This window comes from Oryzias latipes, chromosome 2 (assembly GCF_053564925.1).
Source record: "Oryzias latipes strain Hd-rR chromosome 2, Olatipes_Hd-rR_3.1".
Lineage (NCBI taxonomy): Eukaryota > Metazoa > Chordata > Actinopteri > Beloniformes > Adrianichthyidae > Oryzias > Oryzias latipes.
This window is the reverse complement of record NC_136238.1, coordinates 39,781,345-39,792,783: the sequence shown is the minus strand read 5'-3', so window position 1 is coordinate 39,792,783 and position 11,439 is coordinate 39,781,345. Positions and strand designations below refer to the sequence as shown.

The 11,439-nt window shown below is 43.5% G+C and overlaps 1 protein-coding gene across 2 annotated transcripts in view; it reads left to right on the top strand.

Annotated features, from left to right (window-relative positions):
- mbd5 (methyl-CpG binding domain protein 5) overlaps window positions 1-10,804 on the top strand; it is a 32,986-nt gene extending 22,182 nt beyond the window's left edge. Inside the window, exons 6-10 of one of the 2 annotated variants that reach the window (XM_011481371.4) lie at window positions 5,014-5,225; window positions 5,324-6,454; window positions 6,533-6,606; window positions 6,772-6,844; window positions 6,954-10,804. In XM_011481371.4, coding sequence (XP_011479673.1) covers window positions 5,014-5,225; window positions 5,324-6,454; window positions 6,533-6,606; window positions 6,772-6,844; window positions 6,954-7,016 — 1,553 coding nt within the window. In that variant the 3' untranslated portion in view covers window positions 7,017-10,804. Of the gene's footprint in view, window positions 1-5,013; window positions 5,226-5,323; window positions 6,455-6,532; window positions 6,607-6,771; window positions 6,845-6,926 lie in introns of both variants that reach the window. The other variant, XM_011481374.4, reaches the window with a different exon arrangement.
- Window positions 10,805-11,439: the final 635 nt, after the last annotated feature.

The window sequence follows — 11,439 nt, the reverse complement described above, 5'->3', positions numbered from 1 at the left end:
GCTAACTCACAGCCTCGTATGTAACACCTAAAATGAAGTCTGACACAGCTACATGTTTTCTGCATTAGCATACAGTTATTACGGTAATGCAGCTAACACAACTACACACTGGCCTATCTAGCATATTCACATTAACGCCCAACCTTTTTTATCAATGCCGCTGTATCAAACTTTATTGTAATAATGCTAACTCGTAACCTCATAAGTAAAACGTAAAAATGAAAATGCAGTGTGACAGCTATATGCTAGCCTTGTTAGTTGCATTAGCGTATTTTGAATATGCTAATGCATTTTTAAACGTTAAAAAACAGACGTATACCTCTAAAACAAACGTTACTGTGACCCCACTAATTTTCCCAACCTTGTAGTAACACTTAAAAAAAACAGTCCGACACAGCGACACTTTAGCGTATTCACAATTAAGCAAATGTTTTGACGGAGTGCAGTAATGTCTCAAAATCACTTTATCGTTAGTACGCACAACCAGAATTACTCCACGTAAGACGTTATAGAATATAAGTCGTTTTTTAAAAGAAAATTAAGATGCCATATTGTATGAAAAAACAATAAGTGTTGTTTACAACCTTTAAATTAAAAAAAAAAGGTTGTCAAAATTCATAAGGTCAAAATAAGGCATTCATATTTCCACTGACCTCATCCTTTCTGTTGGATATAGATGATGGAGATGAGCGTGAGGCTTCTCCACTTAAGTGAGCTACAGCGCTGGGGCCCCCTGCGTTTGGACAGTGGGGGCTCCTGCTGTATCGAAGCTTGACAAGCTGGGCCCCCTTATCTTTTGGAGGCTCGGCTAATTGCGAGTCACTCAGTGTTAGTCTTTGTTTTAATTGTATTTCAGCATCTTAAAAAAAGAAGATAGAAATGGGATTCTGCATCCCGCTTTTTAAGGGAAGCAGCCCAGATACGCAGCTCTAAAGAGCTTCTCCCAGCAAGCCGGTCGCCATAGTAACGTTAGACCCTGAATAGAGCCCCGAGCGAAGGCTTTGATGAGGGTTTGTGTGTACATGTCTACGTGTTACAGTGTGTGTGTGTGTGTCTGCGCATATGAATGACGAGGCACATGACCGCATTTGTGTGTCGCCGCACATGTCGGTGCTTGTTCTGAACCCTCCCCCCCCCTGAGTGCCCGCTTGCTGCAGGACTGGACTGAGCTTTAGTATTCATTTGGAGTCCATGTGTCCTCATATGGTTTCTAATAGAGATGTGACCGAGATCCGCTGCAGGCCAGCTGTTCTTATCAGCCCCAGCATTCATTGAAATTCAGACGCCGGTGATTCCAGAGGGTGGAAAAAAATCACCCTTCCACGGATTTGACTCCACAAACTGATATAGTTTTGTTTGTAAATGGACTTAGGGTTAGCACGAAACATCGTCTGGTATCACCTTATGTGGCCGCCAAAACGGTTATGGATTTTAAATGGGGACCAACCATCTCCCAGGATTGTTTGTTGACCTCTAAAGCCTTTAGCAGATGAATGAGTCATCGCCTGGGCCGAATGATGACTCAGCGATACTGCTTTGTGTTGGTCTGATTTGCGCTTTTCCGGTTTTGGCAGAAAATGATATGAACCCACTTTCACCTTTGAGAAAATAAGTAAGTAGCTAAAGAAGATGAGTCTAATACTTGGAAGACGCCCAGCGAGACTTTCTAAAGCTTAGGATCTAACAATCAAGAGGCCACACCCCCAAAAGACACAATTTTCATGTCAAACTGGCAGTTGGGGATTGATTTCTCATTGATGTGAACAGAAACTTCCTCCTAATGGTAACTTGTTGAACTGGTCGGGCTCCAGGTATTTTGATTTTTAAAACAGAATCAGGCAGGAAATTTTAATCTACATTCACACCAAATACGATTGTCACGGATGCTCAGATGGGTTAAGAGGTCCTGTGGCAGGTTTTGATCTGTCAGGCGTGGTGTGGCGACCTAGCGGAAGGCGTGTTTTGGGTGTTGCAGTGCTGCACAATATTTTCAGAGTTAGCAAGATGGAACAGAGGACGCAAAATTGACACCCAATTCGTGTTCGCAAACAACGTAGCATAAACGCTGCCCATTGTTGGATTCTGGTGTTAAATGGAGGCTTGGAAGGTCAAACGTTCTGATTTCTTTAAAGAAAACGTTCTTTTTCCAACAATTTACGTTAACCAACCGCACAAACCAAACTTGGCTAGCTTTTTTCTTTGTGGTTTGCTAACATAAACTAGAACGAAGGATGAAAGTGAAACCTGAGAATTCCAGGTCAATAGTATGACTGTCACAAATTTGACGCACGAACAAAAAGAGAAGAATACGCGGATTTGACGCAACAAGAGGGTGCAAACTTGACACGTGTCAAAAAAAAGCAGCTGATGGTAATTTGTGGCGCTTCAACATAGATGGACAGATGCAAATTTGATGTAGGTGAAAATAGAGCGAAGGATGCGAATTCCAGGCGCGTCAAGAGTATGACAGTCACAAAATGTGACGCACTACAAAAAAGAGAGTACGCAAATTTGAAGCAACAAAAGCATTGGTATTTGACGCGTGTTGAAGGCGTGTAAGGCGAAAATTTGACGCACGGTTGCAAATTTGTTGCAGTTCAAAATACAGGGGAGGACACGAATGAATTCCTGTTTGGTGTGAACGTAGCATAAGCGCTTCCCATGATTAAATTCTGATGCAAGGCTTTTGACAGTCAAATGTTCTGCTTCTTCAGAGAAAATGTTCTTTTTTCATCTTTCATCAGCCAACTGTACGAAGCAAACTTGGCTAGCCTTTTGTTTCTATTTTGCCAACATATCAATCTGATTGACGTTTCTAGTATCTTCTACTTCTAGAAGACATCAAAGGCTTTATTTTTGTCACATTAGCTTAGTTGTGCGCTCATACTAGCCTCTACTGGTTAGGGTAGCACCAAACCAGACTGCAGAGGCTAAAAAAGGCTGTATTATTCTATCGAGCGACCCTTAAATTGGTCATTTTTACTAGCAAAAGTGCCCTCAGACGCTGAGAGGATGAGACAATGTGTTGTTAGCGGATGACAGATGTTCTGCTTTCTGTTCTCTGGGTAAAGATCTGACGAGCAGACAGAAGTCTTTGAAAGTGGCCTCTTCAGCTTTAGCACTAGCTTCTAGCCATCTGCTGCTATACAGCCAAGGAGCTTTGCCCCCCACCAAACCACACTCTCCATCAACAAATACGCCAAAGTTCATTTCAAACCCCTCCGGACCCCCCACCTCCCACCACTACGCCCCAGCTGACCGGCGCCCCATCCCCCAGCAGTCTAAATTCACTGCACCCAACCCTCACCCTCATCCTCCCACCCAACTCCACCAACAAGCTTCCTGGCAGCGGACAGCACCACCAATCATCACTCGGTTCCCATGGCAACCTCCCCCGGCAACAGCCGTCACTATATCATAGCAGTAGCGGAGGACGTGGGGAGGAAGGGGGGGGGGGGGGGTTGGCCGAGTCGTGGCTCTCAGCGTTGGAGAGCAGCGAGAAGGCGGAGGGGTTTTGGGGGGAGGGGGGAAGCGCACACACAGCTGCCCTTCAGCTACGCAGCATCACACCAGCTGCTCCGTCGCCGCTCGTCCACGCACACACCCACCAAAAAAAAAAAAAAATACCACACACGAGGCCTCTGAGAACCCGCTCCGCCTTTGTCTGCACAACGTCGCTGGCGGGCCCGTCTCCTCATTCATTGATGCATCTGTGGCCTTGATGCGGGCCCTCCTTGCCCTGCCCTCGGACGCTCCGCTAACAAGTCTGCTGCACTGTTCATCTGGCAGCTCGTCCATCTGTTAGCTCTGGCTGCAACAGATTGCTAATGTTCAACTTTTTCCTTTCATTACAACTCTCTGTAGCAGAAACCTCCTCTTCACAGCCTTGCCGTTGATTTTCCCGCTCAACACCGAAGACTTTTGGACGAGGATTCAAAGATGTACAGAAGTAACTATCCTGGTTTTGCTAGGTCCTTCAGTCCCTCAATTAAATTTACCCGAATACATTTTTTAAAAAGTAGCATAAAGCCCCTATGTAAATAAAAAGGCACCCCTAAAACATTGAAGGCATTTGATATACACCCCAAATTTGGCAAACCATAATTCTATGGTCAATCTATGGCATAAAAATGAAAACAAACTGTCACGTGTTCCTCGCATTAAGACCAGGAACTATCCTTTCATCACACATGTGCAAAACTTTTATCAAAATTCTAGAAATGTCGGAGCTACACTGCTTCGATTAAATCCTAATTATGCAAAGAAACACAAACCAACTCACATGATTCAAAAACATGGCAGCGGATGTGAACAATACTACGATTGACAGCAGGTACTTTTAAATTTCTGCCACGGCACTAGTGCTCATCATCATCATCTATCAGAGGGGGCCGTTGGCGTCATCTTTAATTCATGGGGCAGTGAGCTCCTTACATGTGGGAGCGGCTACGGATGAAGCCAATTTTGTAAATGGTGGTTTTACAGAGGAGGAAAATGAGCAGGTTCTCTTATTCATTTTTATGAAAGTGAGAAGAGTCTGCTCTACCCCCAGGCTAACATACGCATACGTTCTCCACGGAGCTAGCGGTAATCGGCTAAACGCTTGCACATGGGACAATAGTTTCTCTTAAAATTTGACAACTTTCCTTCATCTTAAATCTGTCTAAAAGTGAAAACGTTTCTGTAAATAGCAGCACTTTAATGTGACCTAGCAGTGGAAACACTGGTCGCTAAGGAAAATGTTTAAATTTATTTTGCAGAACAGACACAAAACTCATAATACATATTTAAGAGCCCCATATGTGTAAGAAAGTCTATGGTTGCCGTGGATCATCTCCTTGAAGCTACAATCTTCAACAACAATGTTGTGTGGTTCCTAACAGCAGCATGAAAAGTGACTAGCTGCGGTTGGAGGCGGGGCTTAAGCATTTGACTTTTTATGTTTTTATTTTTCCCCTGGAGTTTGAACTACCAGGCTTAATTCTCTGACCTCGTGTCCCGTTGCGTTTTCAGCAAACCCTTCGTCTCTGGGCTGCGGCATGGGCGCCCTACAGCCGCACGTCAACGCAGTCGGGCCTCAGGTTTACCAGCAGCAGGTGCACCAAAGCATGCAGCAAGGCATGTCTCCACATCCGGCCTACCAGGCGCAGCAGCACTTCTCCAACAGCATTGCCTTCACAGACGGCAACGCCAGCTCCATGTCCTGCCTCTACCAGAACTACCAGGTGGAGCCATGCTTTGATTTCTGCAGACATTCAGTATGTCTTCCACAAAAATGTTGACTCTTTTTAAAAAGAAAATGTTTTCCCCTTTTTTTCCACAGCAAGGAACGATGTCACACCCACAGTTTGGCGAGGAGCAGCAGCCCCAAGGCGAGGGCCATCCCCTAGGAACACCGGCATCTGACAGGGGCCCCGGTGGAGGCCCGGAAGTGGTGGATGCCATCTACAGAGCCGTGGTGGACGCTGCGAGCAAGGGCATGCACGTCACCATCACCACCACCGTGAGCGGGACCACGCAGGCCAGTCCCGTGCCCGCGCTCAGTGCCATGAGTGCCTTCACCGCCTCAATCGGGGAGCCTGTCAACCTCCCCCAGGCGGTTAACAGCGTCTTGCACGGCCGGCAAGAGGGGGAGGCCTTACAGCAGGTCCGAGCAAGGCACGTGAGGTCAGGGCGTGGCCAGAAGAGCCTGGATCCTGGAAAGAGGACTCCAGAGGTCCCCGAGGCCGGGGATTACTTCCGTTCTCCCGGCCGGGGGACTCCTAGAGGACAATGGGATGGGGAGGTGCAGCACGGAGGAGGGTTTGACACTCAGACCAACAACAGTGTCTGGACTGGGGAGGAGATGGTGGATTGCTCCACCCAAGTAAGAAGTAGTCCCTGCATGGAGAGGCCTGCCAGTCTAGCCCCTGCCCCTCCATGCCCCGGCGACGGGTCTGGCGACCACGCCCTGGCCATGGTCCACGACAAGGCCTTCCTGGAAGAAGGCTACCGGTACAACAACTGCAACCGGACGCCTGCAAACTACAAGGAACACCTGGAGCAGACCGTAGAGCGTTGCGCCCACATCAACGGCGCTGCCCAGCATTTCAACGTTCGGGGCTACGGCGACGTCCTGGGCCCCCCGAGGCAGGAGCTCACTGGAGACGACCAGTCGCCCAGCTCGTCCACCAGCCTGGAAGGGCCGCTGGCCACGGCCAAAGACTACGGCCACTACAATGGCCACTTCAACGGCATGGCGCCCAGCCCGTCGGACACAAAGAGCCTGAGCAGCGAGGAGGACCTGCGGCAGCCAGACTCCCCCTCCTCGGAGCTGCTCCACTACCGCTCCCGGACCTTCAACATGGGGGAGCTGGTGTGGGGCCAGCTGAAGGGGTTCCCCCCGTGGCCCGCGAAGCTAGCCGGGGACGAGCAGGTGCACGGTGCCGCCATGCAACTGCGAGAACAGGCCAAGGTGAGCCCTCCCCCCAAAAATAAATAAAAACACTTGTCACTCCCAATGCTTCACTGTCACCCCGCCCCCTTTCTGCAGGTGGAGCCGGAGAAGCTTAAAACACTAACTCATGACTTGGAGGCACTGGACCGAGCTGCCAAACGAGGCCTGAAGTAAGAAACCGCACAGATGTGTTGACATCAACCAGAGGGTTGATTCTTCACACACACACACACTCTGTTTGTCCAGGGAAACACTGACACCTAGTGGTTAGAGTGGGGGTCCCTGCCCAGTCGGCTCAAATGTGAATAATGTCAAATATAAATGTTGTTCAACAGACCGGCGAAACTGAATCACTTGCACGCTGTTTTCCACGAGGCCATCAGCGAGCTAGATAAGATGTCAGGCACAGTGAGTACTTCCGTTTCCCGCCGTTAAAAGCATTCTCCTCTCCTCCTCCTCTCCCCTCCCCCCTCCCTCCTGTCCCGTCCAGCGGTCACCATAATGTTTCTATCATCAGATCTCATCGAGGGATTGTCAGGTGAAGCTCCCCAAGCCCAAGAGGAGGAAGATCTCCAGATAACATTGAATGTGTCTGCCCCTCCCCCGCCTCCAGAGACTTCGTCCGTTCAAGCCTCGATGCGATCCGAGCTCTCACAGGTGCTACACATGGACTCTTGGTGGTACCGTTCCGTTACCACGACTCGACTGACCCCCGGAAGGTGCCGGAGATTCCAATCACCGATACAGTTTTAACTGTAGAAGATGAAAAAACAACAACAGCAAAAAACTGTTGCAATTTGTCTACAGCTCACTGAATTAACTATTTTTTTCTAGTATAAATAGAAAAATCAAACAAAAAAAAGCTGCAAGCATTACCTTACATATTTAAGAAAAATAGACAGTCCAAATATTTCTGATACATTTTCAATATGTATATAGATTATCCTGAAATTTCATGCTATTAAAAATTGTATGTAAATATTGTACAATGTCATGTACAAGCGTACTTAATGCACATTTTATCTTTTATTGTACAAAATCAAAGCAGAAGAAGTGTACCAAGGTCTTGGTTTCTATCAGAAATGCGGCTGCGTACGGCCGCATGCATAGGATAAATAAGAATACAGCCTAAACTTTTATATGACAAACTGTTTTTATTTTTACTTTTTTTTTTTTTTTTTACCATCTTTTTGTTTTTGTAAGGGAGCAGCAGAGGAACAGGCATGAGTTTCCTAGCTCTCCTTTACAAAAGTCACTTCTCACCAGTTGAGTGTTTATTTGTGCTGGGGAGAAATTATTACAAAAAAAAATAACCAGAATGAACTTTACCAACTGAAAGTGTTCAGTCTTTCCAATTTTGCCATCACAAACAGAAAAAGTTCTTCAAAGCAGCCTGGTTTATGGGTAAGATGTTTTCCTGACTAACAAGAGTGTGAAGAAGGAAAAGTCCACCTTTAACAGAATCCTGTTCGATCCATTTCTACCTCTCAGTATTGCTGTCAGTTGTCAGGATAAACTAACCAAAAGGAGGGAAATTTTTTACATTTAAACGTCTCTAAATCACTTTTTTTATATTTAAAGTTTCAGATGAAAGAAGTTTCTTTTAAACCACTTTTAAACCAGTAAAATAACCCACAACTTTGAGGACAGGAAAAAAAGACATCTACTATTTTCAGTTGTTTTTAAAACTGGATCAAAACCGCCGCTATGAAGGTCAAAGTCCATAGCAACCATTGAGTTTTATTTTATTCTCGGGTTGATAAATATTGGCACTAATTTTGGTTGATCTGTCGCACAAAAAATTTCCATTTTTTTCTTAGCAACCAGCGTTTGTGCTCAAAACCCAGCACAAATACATTGAAACAACTCCATCTCACTGTGTTTTAACCACAAAATGTTTCTAGTCGTCTTTACCTGTCAGACTGATTTCTACCTCTGAGTATTGCTGAACTCCTTGTGATATCCATTTTTGTGTCACAGCAAATGATGAAATAAGTCTCAGTAAAGCTTTTATGACAACTTTAAACCACTCATGTAAAACAACTCAACTTGGAGGACTTTCAGAACAGGACAAGCTCAAATGTTCAATAGTTTTTAATACTGGGGTGAGAACAGCAGCCATGAAGGTTAAAGTCCATAGCAACCATTGAGTTTTATTCAAATCTTGTGTTGATAAATATTTGTGCAAATTTTAGTTTATCCCTCATTAAAAAAATCGAATCCAATCTAAGCTTAATGTTGGGTTTTAGCCAAACCCAGTTTCAAGTTGTTTTCAAGGTAAAATTTTTTGAAATATTTGGATGATAAATAGTTGGAGCGTAATCTGACTAAAGGACAATTATGTGGCAGTAATTCTGTTTGACTTCTTTCCAAAAGTACTAGCGCAGCAACGATGACCGCTTGTCCCAAGATTAGTAATATCAGGTGGAGGGTTCTTAGTTTTTTTCTCAAAGTTGGGGGATGTTTTTAAACCGATGATGTCATCAAAAGACAGAAAAACAGTTCTAACGTCAGCAAAAGGTTCTTGTTGGGGTGGATTTTTCCTTCTAGAGAACCAGCCTGCACCTTTGATTGTGTTCATTTATGCCGGGACTATAGCTTTAGATAGAATTATTAGATATATAACACTAACTTTTAATTTAGGGGCCTTTTTTTAATGTAAATTATTTGTGTACAGTTCTGCATATTTATTTTAAGCTTTACAAATATAATAATGGCAATAATACTACCAGGAGTTGAGAACTCGAGCCTTACGTGTGTATATGTGTGATTTTCAGCTGACACGGTGAGAAATCATGTTCATCATAACGTTTTTTTTATATTATTTATGGTTTTAGTGTTACAGGAAGTAAGTGACACGCAGGTTCTTTGTTTGGTTTTTTCTAACGTAAGTTTATGAGAGGGGTTCGGATTGATACGTTTTAACTCGGCAGACTTTAACCGGCGGTGCTGAAGCTGCTCGGAACCCGAACGAAATCGCTACAGAACGATCGAGTGCAATAAAAACGTTTAGGTAACAGGCGGCAGCTGGCGTCCCTTTGATCAGTGTCGTTTGTTACGTTTGTTTTTGTTTTTCTTTTGATGTGCTCGAATTTCAAACGCTTTTTCTTTAGGAGTTCTCCTCAGTGTCTGAGCAGCTGCGAGATTCGATGCTACGTACACACTGCACCGTTTTTGTACGCTCTTTTAGCATACGGCTGTCCACTACCCAATACTAGCGCACGCTTAGTGCGGAATATCGAAGCAGTGCAAACTTTTTCTTTCAGTCCCAAAACATATCGTATAACAGCAATTATTAATTTCTCCTTTGTTATCACTTATCAAACGGCCGGCACTTCTGCATTTTGGAAAAGACGTTACCCGTCCCAGATTGGTCAAAATTACAACTGATTGACAGTTTGTCGCGGGTTCAACTGCAGCGCATTTTGTACGTATGAAAACGGACTGAAAAACGTGCAGATTTTTACATGTACGCTTACATAGACTTTCCGTTAAAAGTGCTCATTCGAACGCGTGTTTGTGTGAACGCAGCATCAGTTGCGGAAGCAAAATTGTTCCCTAATTGTTGCTAGTAACTTTATAAGCTTTTTCTTTTATTTAGGACTCAAAACACTAAGCGTTTCGGAGGAACCTGCCTGACCGCAGAGCATTTGATTGTAAACGTCTTTCTTTAGTGTGTCACATTTGTTTAGCTTTACTACACGAGCGACTTTTTTAAATCGACAGCTTTTTTGATTTGAACCGTAAAGACCTTTTCTTTTTCTGCAAACTAAAAATAGTTAAAAACGTGAGCTCTTTCGGTAAAGTTCATTCTGCTCTCTGCCCCGTTTCTTTTGTGCAATGACATCCAGGGGCCCGCCCCCAACCCACCGGGGGTGGGCCCAACCCCCCTACGTGTTACAGATCTGTCCGTTTTCATGTTCGTGGTCAAAAGTTGGAAGCATTTTTTGTGTTTGAGGTTGTTGTTTTTCCTCTGCCTTTTACTGTGTGTTGAGGTGTGAGTGTGACTTTTATTTTCTTCTTTCAGATCTCTCTTCCCTTTTCTCATCAGTATTTTATTTTCCTCAGCTTGTAATTAAGTATATATTTTCTCCCTAATATATACTTAACAGAAAAATAAACTTTGCGTGAAGTATGATGTGTACTTGATTGCTCTTTTTTTCTTTTTTTTGCATTAATGTGGGCTAGGGATAGTTTGTCAGTCCATTATTTTGAAATTGTCGGGACATTTTTTTTAAATGGTTTGATGTAAGCAGCAGAATATTTTGTAAATATTGTGAAACATTACAGGTCATGCAGTGATGTAACATTTTGAATAATGTTGCACAGATGTTTAAGATATTAAAAACATGTTCACTCTTACTTGAATATTTGTTTACAAAGTTTTTTTTCTCTGCTTCTATTTTCCCTGAAAATTAAAAATATGATAAGGTACAAGTGTTGAACTATAGTAGTTTGTTGTTGGACTCTGCCCCTTAGTGGGAGAAATGAAAAATGCGGGTTGTACGATACACCTATAAATACTTTCGGAAACAAAGTAGAGGATTGGGTAATTTGAAGAGCTTTCACATGATTGGTCAATATCAGCAGCTTAAAAACATTAACAAGTGTTTTATCCAATCACTATTGAGTAAATTTTCCTTTAAAAACAACAAACCTACTACATTCTTTCTTTTTTTATTATTCCTATTCTTGGTTGTGACATTTTTATCGAACTTAAAAGAAAACTTCAAAATTTTAAAAAGTTGCATGGATTGAAAAAGTGAGTAAATAGAAGTGTCATTTTAGTTTTTGTTGGTCAAACAAAGGTTAGCTAGCGTTAGCTATAAAAGACAAATTTCAAAAGGTACAAACCTTTTGAAAAATAAAACTTTCGAAAGGTTCTGTGAAATGTAAAGGTAAGTAATTATCAAACATTGAATTTAAGTCAACATAAGATAAGTTAACGTTAGCTAAGCTGTTTTATTGACCTAATTAAATACGTTTCTATTTTAATTAAACAT